Source organism: Vicugna pacos, chromosome 21 (assembly GCF_048564905.1).
Source record: "Vicugna pacos chromosome 21, VicPac4, whole genome shotgun sequence".
NCBI lineage: Eukaryota > Metazoa > Chordata > Mammalia > Artiodactyla > Camelidae > Vicugna > Vicugna pacos.
In genome coordinates this window covers 24,422,117-24,439,431 of record NC_133007.1, presented here as the reverse complement: position 1 = coordinate 24,439,431, position 17,315 = coordinate 24,422,117, and the positions used below count along the sequence as shown (strand labels likewise).

The 17,315-nt window shown below is 55.2% G+C and overlaps 1 protein-coding gene and 1 long non-coding RNA gene across 4 annotated transcripts; one reads left to right on the top strand and one right to left on the bottom strand.

The window, feature by feature from the left end:
* Positions 1 to 2,429: 2,429 nt before the first annotated feature.
* On the top strand, positions 2,430 to 15,265 carry LOC140688078 (uncharacterized). 3 transcript variants are annotated; one of them, XR_012062791.1, is made up of 3 exons: positions 2,430 to 2,577; positions 3,276 to 3,407; positions 13,633 to 15,265. It is a non-coding gene; the product is annotated as an uncharacterized lncRNA (long non-coding RNA). The 3 variants fall into 3 exon arrangements; XR_012062793.1 differs by having other exon boundaries at positions 3,276 to 3,451; XR_012062792.1 differs by lacking the exon at positions 2,430 to 2,577 and adding an exon at positions 2,585 to 2,768.
* Positions 10,472 to 15,366, bottom strand: CRABP2 (cellular retinoic acid binding protein 2). Its single transcript, XM_006214593.4, has 4 exons — positions 15,227 to 15,366; positions 11,742 to 11,920; positions 11,409 to 11,525; positions 10,472 to 10,941 (listed from the first exon to the last, which is right to left on the bottom strand). Exons 1-4 carry the CDS (start codon positions 15,294 to 15,296, stop codon positions 10,891 to 10,893), a joined length of 417 nt encoding a protein of 138 aa, XP_006214655.1. The 5' UTR covers positions 15,297 to 15,366; the 3' UTR covers positions 10,472 to 10,890.
* Positions 15,367 to 17,315: the final 1,949 nt, after the last annotated feature.

Genomic DNA, 17,315 nt, shown 5'->3' with positions numbered 1-17,315 from the left:
AAGGAGAGAGGATAAGGGTACAGAAAGATGAGGTCTTCCTTTCTATCTCTGACCCTCTGGGTCTGTGATTTGATGAGCAAATTGCAAACAAGCAGCCACCTGGCTCTGTGTTCATCTCAGGGCTCCCATCCTGCAGAAAATAAAAGGGGCTGCAGGGGTACATGGCCACCAGGGGCCACTATTGCTTCAAGAAGAGCTACATTCCCTGGGGAAATCTGGTGGGGGACACACACACACACACACACCCATTTTTTTAAACTGTAAGATTTAGGTGGTGAAGCAGATAATATTATCAACCTTATCATCCATGGTTTTCTACCAACGGAAACAACCCAGAGAGGCTAAGTAAACTGTCAAAGATCACACATTTAGAACTTGAAGTCAGAGTTCTGACTCAGCCCAGACCTCCCTCTCTCGGGAAAGACGGTGATGATGGCTGATGATGGGTGGTCAGAGGATGAGTCAGATAGGCTCTAGTAGGGAAGTCTTTAATCTCTACCATCCCTCATGCTCCTCCTAGCATCTCGCTCAGGGCCACCTTGGGCCACACGGAGCTGGGAGATGACTAAGTGTGGACTCAAACTCCCCTCCCCTGGTTAAAATTGAGTCTGCCTCTCCGACCACTACCCACCCACCCAGTTTGGGTGAGAAGTGGACAAAGAAAACCAGCTGGCGCTGGACTGGAGCTGGAATTAGAGGGCTAAGGTTGAATTTGGGCTGGGGTCCCAGAGAAGACACTGAAAGTGCTTCGTGTGTTTGGCGGTACCTTGCTGCCCTGCCCACACTGAGCTCTTTTCAGCTGTTTGGTGATCGACTGTTCAACCCCACGCTGATCTGGCCAAACCCCAGGGCTAAGTGTGGCTCTGAGCACCCAACTGAAGGAGGGCACAGAAACACTGCAATGCGCCCGCTGAAGGACCAGGCACCTGGAGGCAGTGGGGCAAAGCTGTTAAGAGCACAGGCTCTGGTCGCAGGCCTGAGTTTGCATCCAGGACAGATGCTTAACCTCTCTGAGTCTAAACTCTGAGTCTGACTCCTTTTCTATAAAATGCAGACAATAACACCCTTTCAACCCACGTACAGAGAGCTCACCTCTCAGGCTGTCTTGTCTGAATACTAGTGCCTGGTCTCCAGTAGGTGCTCAGTGTATGTCTGTGAAAATGAATAAATGAGTGAATAAGGTAGGGGGTGTTTGGGTTGTTACCACTCATGCTGCTCAGAACATCCTTGCCTGGGCCTCCTGGTGCACGTGTGTGTGACATTCTCTGAGGAGCCACATGGACGGGAACTGCTGGTTGGAGTGACTCCATTGGATAATGCCACAGCATTTTTTAAAGTGGGGATACCAGGTTACTCTCCACCAGCAGTGTACAAAGAGTTCCCCTTGCTCTGTGTTGCCTTGGTACTGTCAGGGTTTTAAAATTTTCATAATCTGTGAGATGTGTTCCTTCAATACAACCATGGAAACCTCACGAATATCATGCCGAGAAGAAAAAGCGAACTGCGGTAACATATGCCCAGCAGATGCAATTTCTGTCAAAGTGCAGAACCCTGCAAAACAAGTGTTATTTGGAGATACGCACATATATAGTAAAAATATATTTGAAAGGCAAAATAATAGTAAAAATAAAAGAGAGGATAAACAACAAGGTCCTACTGTATAGCACAAGGAACTATATTCAGTACCTTGTGATGACCTATAATGAAAAAGAATATATGTATGTATAATCGAATCACTTTGCTGTATACCAGAAATGAACACAACATTGTAAATTGACTATACTTCATTTTAAAAAAAGAATAAAGGAGAGGCTAGTAGTCCCCTCTGGGGAGGAGGGAGGAGATCTAAGGGGGACGGACAGGTACACCACTGTGTGTAATATAATTCTTTATTAATAGAGAACATAAAACATTTGAAAATAGACACATGCAGTAGGGTCATCTAAAGTGTCTGAGGAGCTCTTGCTTAAAAGGACCCAGACTTGTCTTACTGGGTCCAGAAATCAGAACCAGACCTGATGGGTAGAAGCTACAGGCCCAGAAGCCAGCCCAGACAGAGGAGAGGGCCACAGGACTTGTTTCTGTCCCAGAGGTGGTGGCCACCAGAGGGAGTGTGGGTCCTGCTATTGGGGCACAGAACAGCTAACCACTCAAGGGTGATTCATTTTGCGATCAGTCCTAGAGGACCTTGGTGGCCGCTTCAGTCCTGGGGATTCCAACACTCTGGGAATGAACAACAATCCAACCTGCCCCCGGGGCTCCTCATCTGTCCTCCCTGGAGACCTGCAGTTCCTGCCCAGAACTATTGCCAGAGGGTTCTTTGAGCCAAGGCAAGAGGTCTGGAAGTTAATTCCAGGAAGAACTTGCCTGCATTGTGAGATCAAACAGAAATGGAATCAGATAAGGAAGAGAAGGAGGCAGTAGGCTCTTGGCCACCGGCCCCTCCCCTGGCCAAGTAGGAGAAGGGCCCAGGGCCCAGGCTGGGGCCAAGGAGTGACTCCTGTCCAGTGCCTCCTCCCAGGGCTCTCAGAGTCCTGCCCCAGCCATGCCATCCAAGGGGGAGGCTCCCACTGAGCTGTAAGTTGGGTGTAACTTCTCAAGAAGGCACCAAGTGGAGCCAGGACACCAGGTCACCTCCCACCTTATCTATGGTGTTTGGGGGCTCAAGCTCTCTTCTTGCTGGGAGTCCAGGGTGGTGGGACCCACTAGGAGGGAACGTGAGGGGAAAGCATTGGAGGCGAGTCAAGTCTGAGGATATTGGATAAACGGTAGGAGAAGGAGGGAATCTGGAGGAGGTGTTGGTCTGTCCAGGGCAGCTGGGGGGAGGAGGAGGTATATTTATCTTCTGAGCTGGTGGCATTAAAAATAACCAGGGCCCCTGAGTAACCCAAGCTCCCCAGGCTTCTATGTCAGGGTGGAGGCCATCAGTGGGGACTAGAAGGGCAGAGAGATGAGGAAGCAGAGGATGGGACCAGCAAGGTCTCCTCCCACCCATCCCTCCCACCCCCCTCAACCCAGCTGGGGGCTCCTGGAGGCGGGAACTGGGCAGTCTGGTGCCCCTTGGGCTGGCTGGAGGGAGCAGGGAGGGAAGGAGGAGGGGAGTGGGGAGCCAGGCAGGAACAATGCTGGCGCCCAGCCAGGAGCTGGAGTCAGGGACTGAGGAGAGAGGAGGGATGGGGAGGGGCTGAGGGGTGGGGAAGAGAAAAAGAAAAGAGGGCTGAGAGAGGTGGAGGAAGTGTCCCGGGATGGGTACGCCCACATTGCTCTTCTTCCAGTCCCTGAAGCCGCCTGAGGAAAGGAGCCTGTCCTCTGGATTCTAGCCCCAGGAGGAGCTGGAGCTACAGCAAGAGGCACTTAAGTTAGCCTTAAGGAAGGACTTCCCTGGAGAAATGAAGACAACGGAAGTAGTGAGCCAGAGAACGCTGTGGGAGGGTGGACGCTCTCCTTCTCTGTTAAGTCCTGGGACACAGCTGGGTTGAGGCACAGGTTTTTGCCCTGAGACAGGCTGCTGGAAGGATGACCTCACCTTTCTGCCACTGTTTACGCAGTTCCTTGGCTGAGTTCTGAATCAGAGGTTGTGATGACAGAGGGACAATTACAGGAAAGTTTCACTGAAAGATTTAGCCTCTATACACAGCTGTGGGGAAAGGGGCTGGACCTGAGAACAGGCAGCCTAAGGATGGCAGAGGCTGGCCATGGCAAGAGAGGGCCCTCCTGACACCTTGTCCCATGGAGCTTGCTGTGGGAGGTCCCATCCTGGCTCTGGTACTCAGGGGGAGGTGCAGGAATGACACGAAATCTTTCCTCAATGGATGGGAGGATGGATGAAAGCTCTTGTCTCAGGGACCACACTGGTCCTGCTCACCGCAGTGTCAGGCACATAGCTGATGCTCCCTAATTTGGCCAAGGCTGGGCCTGGGCCCTGCCTTTGTGGGCACCCCCGAGAACAGTAATGACACCTCTGCCATGTGTGACCCAAGTGGAGGATGGTCTGGCCCTGAGGTCTCCTTAAACTTAGGCACACCGCTGGATGGGCTGAAAGAAATTGGGGGCTGAATCAGGCCTCTGAGGAAGCTCTAGTGTCCTGCTCAGAAGCTGGGCCAAGGGAGGGTGGCTCTTCCTCCCCATACCACTCCAAGCTGAGCCCAGGGTCCCTCTGCCCTCAGGCTCCTGCTGAACTTTAGCCCATAATCCCCGACCTGAACCTGCAGGGCTCCCACACCTGCCCTGGCCTCGCAATCTTTGGCCCGGAAGGAGAGATGAGGCTCAGTAAGGGGCACAGGCTTGCCCCCTCCAGGGTGAGATAGAAGATAGGCTATGGAGGGGCTGACCATTTCTCTCCACCCTGGAGAACCCACTCCCTGGCTGGGGAGAAAGTGGTTGTGGAGGGGTCCAGGCGACACCTGGTGTGACCAAGCTTATTTTTACTGAACCCCAGCAGCCCCCTCTTAAGTGACCAATGATTTCCCTGCTGCCTGAGTGATCCCCCAAGCAGGCCGCACCACTTTCTGGTCTTCAGTTTCCTCTTGAACAAAGAAGAGGTGTGATCCCTGAAGGCCCTTCCTTCTGGGACTCTGTTCTCTGGTTCTAGAATTCCCAGCTTCTAAGATTCCAGCTCAGGGTGGCCGGAAGGGAGGGTGCATTGCCGAGGTCAGAGCAGCTGTCAGGTCGCTCCAGCCTGAGTCACCAGCTTGACTCCCAGCCTGGCCTGACACACCTGCTCACCTCAAGCTGCGGAGGTGGGAATTGAGACCGGAGTATAGGCTCCTGCAAACATCCCAGATCTCCCCTCATGGCTGCCAGAATTGCCTTCTCTGCTTTGGGGTCTCCCCCTCCCTTGCAAGTGGCTGGGTCCCAGGGGAAGCTGGGAGAGGCTGATCAAGCTTGTGGAGGGCTGGGACAGAAATAAGGTTTCTGGGGTGCTGGGTGGGGGCAGAGGTCAGGCCAACATTTGGTGAGGAGGCAGAAGAATGGAGGAGGTGACCTTTTCAAGTCCTTTCCAGTTGTGGGGAGGGGGGACAGACAACTCCAAGGGATGAGAAAAGGACCTGAACGTCAAGGGAAATGAATGATGATTCCAGGGGAGACCAGGGGCTGGCTTTAAGTGGGGTCAACCTTGTCTCACCCTGCCCCCTTTCATGCCAGTAACTGGGCAAAGGGCTGACCCTGCTGTGGGGAGCAATTATCAGAGCCCTGTGGGAAGCCTGAGAGGGAGGGGCAAATGCCAGCCAGCCGGTGCGATGGGAAAGGAGAGTGGGGATGGGAGGGGAGACCCAGCTCCTGGGACACCCGAGGAGGAAGGCAAGGGAGGGACCCCTGCCTCCAATAGGGCTACTCTGAGGAGAACTTCTCTTTGAGTGGGAGCGCAGCTGGGAAGGAAGGTGGGACTGGACAGTGGGAGGAATGTTGAGGAAGGGGCCAGGCTAGCCTCCCCTCGGGTGGGCCCGGAGTGGGGAGATCTTGGCAGCCCCGGCTGGGGGCGGAGGTGCTGTCAGCCTGCCAGGTTTCTGCTGCTGCCTGGGAAGAGCCCAGCCCAGAGATCTTTATCCAGGGCAGGAACAGAACTGGTTTCTCGACTGGCAGCGCCAAGGGGGACAGGGGTAGGAAGAAGCCAAGAGGTCAGGAGGGCAGTGGCAGTCCCCAAGGATAAAGGAGAGGTGGGAGGACCTGACCAGGGGACCGCGACCCTCACTAAAACAGCAGTTGCAGCCTCTGGGGGCCTCCTAGGCATCGTGCTTGCATCTTATTTGCACATGACTGATTCACTTTCTAAATAGACTGAAGGACCCTCCCAGGTCCCCCACTGTCCCTTTACTCTGTCCCTCATCTTTCTCAGGTATGACTGGCCCAGCCGGGAGAAATACCTGGTTGGACTCCTCCCCACCTCCCACCTCAGTCTCTCCCCTTCCCACCAGCACTTGAAGGTTCCTGAGGTCACTGTGGGGAGGGGCAAGGGAGCCTACAAGAGGTGGGGGGACCCTGGAGGACTCTCCTCAGAGCCTGCTCCCTTTCATCCCCCGCCACAAAGGGCCTGGAGGCCCCAGTCCCATCCATCTTGCGCCTGTGGCAGTCCTCAAGCGGCCCTTTGTTGAGACCTGGGGTCAGAGGGCCTGACCAACACGCCCCCCTCCCCTCTGACCCCCGCCCCACGCCTGGGGCCCTTTCTTCCCCCTCCTCCCCTCCTCCTGAGTGTCTCAGCCCTCTCCTGTCTGGATCTCCTCCTGTCCCTGCTCCCACCCCCTGCTTTCTCCAGTGTTCCCCTCCCCTGGGGGCCTCCCTTTCCTCTCCTCCCAACCCAGTTCCCCAACCCTACGCCAGTCCCTCCCTGTCTCCCTCGCTCTCTCAGAGCTTTCTGTGTTGGGGCCCCACTCTGCCAGTCCCTCTCGTGGATCCCTGTAACTCGGCTCTTCATGCCACTCACAGGCATGGTGTTGTCAGGTTCCGCGGGCCTCAGAGCTTTCTCCTCTGTGGTCTCAGCTGTGCCCTGAATCTCTTGCTTTTGATGTTTCTAGGCTTTTCTCTCGGCTCCATTTCCTGTCTCTTGGTGTGTGTGTGTGTGTGTGTGTGTGTGTGTGTGTGTATCTCATTTTCCCTAAGATGTTGGTGTAGATGGTCCCAGTGCCTGTCCGTGCACCCACCATGCAGACCAGCCTGAGACCCCAGGAGAGCATCACACATACCCCCTCCCTCCCTCGTCTTTGCCTTCCTATCCTCTCCGGCCCTCCTTGCTCTGGCCCTTGTGGGACTGGGGGCTTTGTGGCCCAGCCCCTCTATTGCCCCCGAGGTTTCAAACACTTCCGTGTTTTGGCTCTGAGAAGCTTGGGCTCTCAGAAGACTCTGCCCACCGAGATCTCACAGAATTTGCAGGCAGCTGGTGGAGGCTCCTATGCATTTTCTCCTAAACGCTCTGCTGAGTAATGAGGGCAGGTAACGGGAAGGTGAGCCCCAGAGGCTTTGGGGTGGGAGGGAAGGCTGGAGGGACTTTCTCACAGGATGGGCTGGGCTGGGCAAATGGGTGAGGTGGCCCCTCCCTGAGCCAATCTCCTGGGTTCAGAACTGTAGCTTCCTTGTCATTTCTGGCTGGCGGGCAGAGAAATACTGGAGAAGCAGGGCCAGGGGGAAGGGCCCACCCAAGGGGCTCCCCCATCCCAGGGTGGACACACAGCTACTGCCTTCAGAGAACCCCTAGTTTGAAGGGGGAGATCCAGTCCCTGCCCTTTGAGATCTCCTGGGAAAAGGAAATGTCTCTTCTCTCTGCCATTCTCCACAACTTTATTCCAGAAAGAGAAAAACTAGGCAGAGAAACAAGAGCAGAGGCCCCATCAAACTGACAGACAGAGCTCCAGCCATGAGGGCCTGGGAAGGGACCATGGAGGGCTTGAAAAAAAGGTCTCTCCAGGGTAGGAGTGAGGAGTCAAGTAGGCTGGGGAGCCAGCAGCCTGGAGCAGGTCAGACAGAGCTGGAATTGAGGATAGAGTGAGAAGGGAGGAGGTGATGCAGGAAGGAGACAAACAAGGGCTCAGGCTGAGGAGCCAGGGCTCTTCTGGATTAAAACAAACACAACACTGGCATCCAGAAGGCCCAGGCTGATTCATTTTTCATTTCTGAAAACAGCACCAGCAGCCCCCAGCGACAAAAGCCAGACAGCCATTCTTGGCATCTCCCTTTTTCTTCCTCTCCCGTCTAATGCATCTCCAAGTCTGCACCCTCCACATCTGCACCCTCTACCCAGTTTCTCTCTACCTTCTGCCTAAATATCTCACCAGTCCCCCAGTGAGTTTCCTTCACTCACCTGTTCTTGGATCCATCTCACCTGACAGCCAGAAGAAACTCCTTAGAACATAAATGGGATGCCAGCCACCTTTGAAAATCCTTCAGTGGCTTCTTATTGCTCTTAGAATAAAATAAGAAATACTTAACTTTGGCCCTCAGGTCCTTCAGGTTCAGCTGGATCCAGCCCCTGACGGCCCCCAGCTGCCCTGTGCTCCAGATGTGGGACCTTGGTCAGCCTAAAACTGTCCTCAGGGACTTTACCCTGTGGTTCTCTCTGCCTAGAGCACCTTCCCCTCTGCTCTACCCCAGTAAGTCCTTCACGGCCCCCCTAAGTGCTTTGTCCTCCAGAACAGCAGCTCTCCTGACACTCCATCCGCCTCCAACCTAAGTATTCTCCGTGGTGCTCTCTCCCTCTGCTCCCCTTCTCCTCAGCACCTACCATAATAGGCAATTATCTATTTATTGGTGCATTTATTTTTCAGTTGTCCATCCTTCCCCACTAAAGATCCCTTCCCTCCTACAGGCCCCATGAGGGCAGAGATCATGTCCATTTTATTCATTTTTGTGTTCCCAACACCTAGAAGGGTGCCCACCACCTAGGAGGCTCTCAGGAAACAATAGTTGGATGAATCAATTAAAGGGCCCTTCACCTCCCCCATCCCAAATTCAAAGAGGGGTCTCACTTGCCCAAGGACGCTGTCTTCCCACTCTCTGGCCCTGACCCTCCGCCCTCAGCTGCAGCTTGTGGCCTCTTCTGGGGCAGAAGCAGGAGACCCTGGCCCCAGGGCACCTTGGTCTTGCAGGGAGAGGAGGCTCACTAGCCAAAACAGAGGCTCTGAAGCGTGACCACTGACTGTCAGCTCTAATGGAGGGAGAGGCCGCTTTAGGCTATGTGAGGAGCGAAGCTTTGGAGAAGCAGCTGGGTGTCAGTGGGCCAGAGGGCCATATATCATGCAGGGCCGTTGGAGCTGAGGCCTGCCGGGAGGAGCACATGCAGCAGGGGCCAACATCTTAAAGGGCCTCTAATACCTGTTTGGACTTTATTCTGGACAAAAAGAAGAGCTGCAGCTAAGGGGATTTTTTTGTTTCATTTTATTGTTTTTTAAACAGGTCACCAACATAATAAAATGTGTGTTTTGAAGGATCCCTGGTAGCATTACGGAGGATAGGTCAGAGACACTGAGGGCTTACTATTGCTAAGTGCTGTGCACTTAATAAGATTTTATTTAATTATTACAACATCTTTATGAGGTAGATGTTATATAAAACTGCTATTCTAAAGGTTAGAAGCCTCATAGCAACCGTCTTCACTGGAAAAGTGTTCCTTCCCATCCCGGGGGATTCTGCTGGGATTGTCAATCACAGTGCCCCACTTGCTCCTTGGCCATAGGTGTGACATGATGTCCAGGCCTGGCCAATCAATGGGCCCCTTGCTCTGCCAACAGCAGCTGGTCTAAGGGTCCAGGGGATGATCATGTGGTCCAAGCCCAACGAAACTGAATCCTTCTAGGATGTTGAAGATATAGACCCTGGGAGAGAGTTCTTCCTCTTTTTTGATCTCAAACTATAACCATGTAAGTTTGGGACATCTGAGACCAATTTCCTATGACTTAGAGAAAATTTCTGTGTGACTGGCTTGAATGTAGCCAATGCACAAAGAGACAGAGATGAGCAGGATGGATGCAGAGGGAGAAGTTGATGACCTTGTTTGAGTCCCTGGATTCAGCCGCACCTGAAGCTAGACCCAGCTGAAACTTTCCAGTACATAAGCCATCAAGTTTCATCATTTTGTGTTTAAAACAACAAAAAACCCAACTGGGGCTCAGAGAAACTAAGTAATTTGTCTGAGGTCACACAACTAGCAAGTGGTAGACCCAGGATTTGAACCTCTTATTCCAACCCTTGTGCTCGTTCCACCCGCTCATGCCACGATAATGGAAGGACCAGACAGGTGGACCAGTTAGAAGCTGCTGCCATATAAACTAGGTGAGCAGGGAGACAGTCTGGTCTAAGGTGGTGGTGGCCTGGAGAAGGAAGGCAGGCATTTGAGAGAGATCATGGTGGAATTTGGGAAGACATGGAATAGACCTGCGTGTGGAGGCTCAGGGAAAGGGGTGGGAGGAGGATCCAAGGGGCCTGGAAGATCCAGGAGACAGGGCAGAAGAGATGTGCGGGAGATCTCAAGGCAGAGATGGGCTTGTCTCAGACACAGAGGAGACCTGGGCAGGAGCAAGGCCAGCCTGTGGGTGGCAATGAGCTCATCTGGAAACATGTGGGAGGCCAAGGCCAGGCCTAGGGTCGCCCACAGATTGGAGTTGAAGGAGAGAGGGAACAATCGGCGGCGGAGGAGGAAGCTGTGTCACGATCATGGGAGAAGAGAAGAGGGTTGTCAGTTCCTCAGTACCCAGTGCTTGCCGAGAGTCAGGAAGATGAGGCCCTGGTGACCTTGGAAACCAGAGCAGGGGACTGAGGAGGCTGGAGGAGGGGCAGTGAAGGTGACGCTCATGGATTCAGCAACAAGGGAAGGGGGGCTGGTGAGAAGGGTGCAGGGAAGGCGCTTCCCTCCCTGTTGTGAAACTTGCCCCTGTGCTGCAGAAACACCAACTCTCCCACACTGCGTTTCAGAGGCAAAGTTGAACTCAGGTGATATACCCAACCCCTTCCCAATGAGCCAGAGACAGGGTTTTGTGTTTTTTCTAAAACACTTTAATAAAATTAACCAATAAATATTCTACACTGTATGGGCTACAGGGACAAAGAGTGGAAGCCAGAGGGCTCGTCTTTCCCACCCTGGCCCTCGGGTCCCCTTGCGGAAAAAGAGACGGTGCTCTGGGCTGGTTTGGGGCTGGGACTGTTGACTTGGGGTCGGGGAGTGATTCTGGAATGGGTGATCTGGGCTTTTGCCATCCATCCCACTTTGTTGGTGTAGGGGAGGAGAGGAGGGGCCAAAAAAAAAGCAGAACCCCTGCGGGAGGCATCCCAGCATCCCCTGAAGTGACGGGGTGGGGAGAGAGCTAGCCTAGAAGGAAGGAATGGGGGAGGGGCGGTCCACGGGGCAGTGAAGCAGGGAGTATGGGCTGGTGGCCCGGCTTTGGTGGCTCTTGGACCCACGGCCACTCACTCCCGGACATAGACCCTGGTGCACACGATGTCATCCGCCGTCATGGTCTGAAAAGATACAAGTTATTGTTATCCTGGGGGGGCTCCTGGGTCCTGTGGTTTGGGAGGAGGAAGGATGAATAGAGGTACTCTACTTGGCTTCCAGGTCCAAATCTACTTCTTGGCTCAGGACTGACAGGCAAGAGCTGGTCATAAAATGCCTGGGCTTCATGGGATGAAGGACAACAGAGCCCCAGGGGTGCATCCTACATCCTCCTCCCCAAGCCAGGAAGATCACCCTGAGAACTGCTGAGCCCACTCAGCCCATGTCCTTTGCTCCACACATGTGGGACACCCGTTTGCATTTGCACGAGGGCGCTTATAGGACAGGGACAGCCTAGTCCTGCCCCAGCAGCCCCATCAGGAGACAGGGAGATCAGCCCCATTGTTCTTCAATCTCATGCACCCTGGAATGTCCCAGAAAATCTCTGAGGTAGCACTGGGCTTGCTCTGAGCTGGGAGGAGGCAGGCCTTACCAGGATCAGTTCTCCATCATTGGTCAGTTCTCTGGTCCAGGAGGTCTTGGGACCCTCTCCCTTCAAAAGCCTCTGCTCGCAGACCATCTTGTTCTCACTCTCCCATTTTACCAGGCTCTGCACAAGAGGGGTGGCCAAGTGAGCTGGGCCCACAACAGGGACAATGCAGTGAGAAGGGTGGAGAATGAACTCCCTTTCTACCCGCCACCACTACCTAGGGACTTTTGCCCTTGGACCTGGAGAAAAGAACCCAGGAAAAGACTGGAAAATGTTATTTTGAGAGGCAGGGCAATAGATGCTGTGACCCTGAGGGACCCCTTCCCTGGCACGCACCTTACAGGGTCTCCCATCCACAGTTTGCTCCTCAAACTCTTCTCCGATCTTGAAGTTGATCTCCGTGGTGCGCACAGTGGTTGAGGTTTTGATGTAGAAAGTATCTCCTTCCTGTTTGATCTCCACTGCTGGCTTGGATGCTGCAGCCACGGCAATCTTCCTCAGCATCATGTTCACCCCTGCAGGAGGAGGAGAGACTCGCTTTGATGGGCACTCCAGGCACCTGTCTGGCACCCTCCCCAGGGGATGGCAGGAGTAGGCTGAACAGTGAGCGGCTAGGGAGAGGGTCAGGCTGCCTGGGGCCCAAGAAATTACCTTGAAGAAGAGGACAAGTGCTGCAGCCGTGACAGGTGGTGGGTTTAGGGAAGAAGGGCAGAGAGGCAGTGCCCTGCCTGTGGGAGTTCTGCTCCTAGCTGCAGCCCCACCTGGATGAGTCAGCAGCCCCGCACTGGGCTCCCCAAGTCTCAGCTCTTCACTTCACTCATTCCTCAGGGACAGCTTCCCTCCATTCCCCTCACCCGGCATGAATCCAGCTCCAGCTCGCCTTGGTTCTTTGTCCACCTGCTTGAGACCATCTGCTGGGGTGGGCTCCACAGTCACTGTGTCTGCACCCCTGCCCTGATGCAGGGCAGACCCTCCCCAGCTGGGCCTCACTACCCCTGTCCTGGAGGTAGAGGCCACTTCCCTCTCTGCCCTCCTCATCTGCCTTGTCTGGCGGCCTTTATTTGCCAAGCCTCTGTCCCTCCCCGGAGGGAGAAGGAGCAGATTCTCAGTAGGAGAAGAAGTGGAGCAGCTGTTTCTCCCTACAGAATGGTCAGCAGCCAAGCCACAGGCTGTGCAATAAGATCCATTAGGCCCTGATTTCTACCTGGCTCAGCCTCCCTTGCAGGCTGGGTGACTGTGGGCAAATGACTTAACCTCTCTGAACTTCAGATTTCTCAGTTGAAAAGTGGAGACAACAGCATCTTCAGAAACCAATCAAATGGGACGATGTGGGTTTAAGCCAGGGCCAGGCACAGCTTCACATTTTCAGGAGACGGTAGCTAGTCTTGTTGCTGTTATTTTTATTGATAAAAGGAAAGCAAAGAAAAAGCCAGAGCTGGGGCTCAGACAAAGTCCCCTGCATTAGACTCCTGCTCACTTGCCCTCTTAGAAGTCTCCTATGTCCCTCTCCCCTTGAGGGACAGAAAGGGGCACTGCCCTCCCCTCCCCTGATGTGACTCCAACTCCATGATCACCCAGCCCACTTCAGGGGGTCAGGTCTTCACATCCAACCTCTGTGGATTCAGAGTCCCTGTGCTGGTCCCCCATAGCCTTTCCCAAATTGTACCGCTTCTCTCTGAGCCCAGCTATTTAACAGGAGGAGGGGAGCTGGGAGAGAGCAGCCCTCTGACAGGAAGTCAAGCAGGTAGGGAGGCACCTCTAGTCAGGGCCCAGGTCCAAGCTCTACATCTCTTCACCTGGCCTCACCGCCTGCCCTAAACTGGAGCAGAACCTTTCAGGGAAGCAATGCATGGGGATGAGGAGCCAAGCTGGGCTGGGCCAGGAAAATGGGATTCCCATACCCTCTGATGTGGTCCAGAGCCCCTGGCCCTCCTCCAGACCTGGGTTCTTAGAGAAACACATCATTTTCCCCCTTGGCACCAGAGCAGACCACTCTGTTCCAGATAAAAAGGAGTGGGAGGGAGGAAGCCCTGTCCCCCAGGAGCCCCAGGAGCCTGCTTCTTGGCTGCTGGTCTCTTGGGTCCAGGAAAAAATGACTGAGGTTCCCAACTAACTCGGTAGAAGAGACACATCCCACTCCATCTCCTTGGACAAAAAGACTACTTCACTCTCTGTTGCTACCTAGGAAGTCCATCCTACTATCTAACATCCATCTTTTCCATTATAGGAACAGAAGCTACTAGCTGTGTGCCAGACCATCGTACTGGATGGGTCAGGTATCCCCCTGAAAATCCCTTCCCAGGAGAGAGACCATTGAATAGGACAAAGAGAGGTGAGAAGGGACTGAAGTTCCTGCAGAAGCAAGGCTAGGTTCAAAGGAGACACCCCTCTAGCGTGCCTCTGGTGCCTGTGGGGCTGAGGCCAGGTTCAGCTGACCTTGGCTGATGCAGGACTGTGTTTGTCTAACGGGTCTGTTTTCAATCTGGCCCCCAGCAAGCCCTGAGGAGGGCACGTGGCTCTGAGAGACCCTGCAGGGAGGACAAACAGACTGAAGACAGACAGACAGCAGAGTCGGATTTGAGATCTTACCCTCCAGCTGGAACATGGGGGTGTGCCAGGCAACTGCCTAACCCACTGGGGAGAGGGGTCAGAATCCAGAGGGGTTGGCAGAGGAAATGGTACCTAGGCTTTCTGAAGGGAACATTTTTATTGTTTGGATCTTTAATTTCAAAAGGGGTAGAGCAAGAGAGGCTGATGTGACTACAAGAAATTCTGTGGTCAGTCTGCAAGAAAAACTAACAGCAAGGAATGGAAATGGAAATCCCTGCTTTTCCCACAGCGTTCCATACCCTTCCTAGGTCCAGACTGATTCCCTGTCCTCTGCTCAGTCCAGCCCAGGTCTCTCTGTTCAGGCCAGAAATCGATGGCTCCAGGATTTCCAGGTGGCTTCCCAATGGCTGGTCCTTGACTAACCTCCATCTCTTTGCAGAGCTCTCTTCACAGCCAGTCCTGGCTTTCTCCCCCTCCCCAGACACCAGCCAGCACAGAGGACTTAGGAAGGGCAGTCTGAGTAGGTTCAACTTCCTCCACCTTTAACCAACACACCCAGCTGGGCTGCAGCTCCTCTCCAGGGAGGGAGAGGGAAAGAAAAGAGAACGCAGATTTTTGGAAAGGGAGGGAGTGGTTGGGGTTTCACACGAAGCCATTTGTTGAAACCTAAGAAAGTGATAATTATCCAGAGTGGTTTTAGGACTCCAGAGCTGCTCGCTGTAGGAAAATATTTGTCCCACAGATAGAGGGTGGGGACAGTGGAAAAGTTCTGAAAAGGGAAGGAAGGGGGATCAGGGGGCCTTGTGGTGACGGATCACCTGGTGGGTGGAGACTGGTGCGGAGAGGTGAGGAATCTGCCCCAGGGATAGGGTTACCTGCAGGGGGCAAGAGGGATGGAGGTTGGAATGCCTCCGAGGGACTCGGTTGGGTAGGGATCCAGGTTCCCAGCCTGGATGCAGGGTTTGCTGCTTCTGAACTGCGGAGAACCCCCCTGCCCCACCCCAAGGGATACCGACCTCGTGTTTCTGGTTTCTACTTGATTCACAGGCTGAGTCACCTCAGGAGCTGGCATCGGTGGGCGCCCCGCCGGAGAAAGAAGGATTTAGGCGTTCGGGTCCAGCGCCCCAGAACCCAGGCGTCTGGACCCTACTCTTGGAGATCCGGGCGCCCAGCTCCCCACGCCCTGATTCCAGCTTCCCTTCCTTTCTCGTACCCACCTCCGAGGCCTCTGTGCTCCCTCCTCTCTCCCCGGCTCTCGAAAATCTCCTTACCCAGCACTTTGAGTAAATCCTCGAAGTTTTCCGATCGGATGATCTTCCAGTTGCCAGAGAAGTTGGGCATGGTGGAGGCGCTGGTGTTGGTCCCCTTTAGATCCTTCGGCTGGAGCACTGGACACTGAGTCCTTTAGTCGAGAGAGATGTCGCCGCCGCCTTCGCCGGATCGTGAGACTCAGGAATCCGGAGACGTCCGAGGACAACCCCAAAGCTGGCCTGGGCGCCCGCGCGGGCAGCTTTTATACCCTTCGCGGGGCCCGCCCTTGCCTAAGATTGAGGTGACCCCGCCTCCTGCTCCACCCCCCCAACCCCACCTGGGGGGCCTTGAGTCCCGGCCCTGCATTACCACCCCACCCCCACCCCCGGCCTCTGGATCTAGCCCCGTGGGCGGGTCCAGAATTCGCTGAGGGGGCCCGAGATAGCTGGCTCCCGCGCCGGTAGGTGGATGGGGAGGCGGGTGGAGGGCGAGCACTCGGATTGGGCTCTCAGCCGAGAGCAGGGGGCGCCGGGCGCCGGGCCCCGGGCGCAGATGCTCGGGTCTCACGTCCCGCAGTCCGAACCACAGGGTCATATCTCGCCTGTTCCCCATCTCTTCTCAACCTGACTCAGTGCACTCGACTCCTTGGCGCCGGACACCCGGCGGCGACACCACCAACGGCTGAATCCCTGCTCGTAGAGCTGGGGAGGAGAATGGGTGGCCGAACCCCGGCTCCTCTGAAGCCTGAGCTGGATCCAGTGTGACCACTCGGAACTCGAGAGACCCGCTGGGGAGCACTGGGGTTCGGGGGCCAGGCACCGAAGTGAGGCAAAGGCGCCCCCTGCTGGAACGACTCGAAGAGGCAGGGAGGGGGGCTCCACCACCCACCACCCCGCTACCTCCAGCCCCGATTCCCGACTCTGTTTCGGGCTCCGGTAGTGTATGGGGACTCTGGAAGTTGGCGCTGACTTATTCCTCTTAAAGCGCTAGGCAGTCATCGAAGGGTTAAACAGGAACCTCGGGAGCGAGGCTGGGGAGGGCAGAGGTCACAGCCAATCACTTGACACAAACTCTTTATTAAGGCGCTTTCTCTGTCGCAGGGCTCCCCAGACCCCCGAGGGGATAGCAATAGGCGGCAGGGAGGGGCGGCGGGGACGGAGGCGCGGAGCCCCCGGCGCACCGCGCTGCTAACAAGGTTGGAGGGAGGCTGGGGACCGCGGGGAAGGGGCGGAGCAGGGTCTCAGGTGTCACCATTCTGAGCTGTAAAACCGGCGGAAGGAGCGGCCACCCCTCCGCGAGCGGCTTTGAAGTGGGAGATCAAAGGAGGGAGGCAGGGCACGGTTCCCCATGGAGACCCAAGTGGGAGTGGGCGAGACCCCAGTGGAGAGGGCCGGGAGACAGAGAAACAGAAATGGAGGTCAGGCAGGGGCCCTCGGAGAAGGGCCGGGAGACCCGAGACCGCCGACCGCAGAATAGCGGGGTCGGAGGGATTCGGTGCCCTAAGCGGGCGGAACCCAGGGTCTGTCCAGCGCTGAGAGACGCTGCAGCCCGGTTGCCCTCGGCGAATCCGTGCACGTGGCCCCGCTGCCCGTACCGCGCCCCCCTCCGCCCCCCTCCTAGAGCTGTCCCCCCAGCTCCTTCCGAGGCGGGCAAGAAAATCCCCACATCTGGTCCCAGCCCTGGGTTCTGGCCCTGGCCCCTCCCTGCCAGCGTGGCTATGGGTGGAGCAGAGGACAGGCTCTCTGAGATTCTGAGCCTTTCTTTTAGAATCCTGGAAAGGTTTAGGGGGCTAGAGGCCTTAGCTGGGGAGGCGTCCGGAGGAAAAGAGGCAAAGGAGAAGAGCTGGAGGATCTGCCAAAGACTGGAGAACACACTGGAGGTTGATCCTCTGTGCTGTAAAGAGGGAAATCTCTGAACAATGAGTGTGTAGAAAAAAAAATAGCAACTAGGGTGACTCTGGAGTGGGAGGGATGGAGATTAGACTGTAGGAAGAACTTCTTGATGGGGCCCCACCTAGCAAGAACCAACAAACTGTCAATTCTGAAGAAGGGAGCTGGATGCTTCCGCCTGGTTTTAGGGGTCCAGATTTTGTGTGAGAGAGCTTATTTG

Coding starts and splice junctions, on each gene's coding strand:
- CRABP2 (XM_006214593.4), bottom strand. CDS start 15,296: ATGCCCAACTTCTCTGGCAACTGGAAGATCATCCGATCGGAAAACTTC. Junction 11,921..15,226: donor GGATTTACTCAAAGTGCTGG/GTAAGGAGATTT, acceptor CTCCTCCTGCAG/GGGTGAACATGATGCTGAGG. Junction 11,526..11,741: donor TGGATGGGAGACCCTGTAAG/GTGCGTGCCAGG, acceptor CCTCTTGTGCAG/AGCCTGGTAAAATGGGAGAG.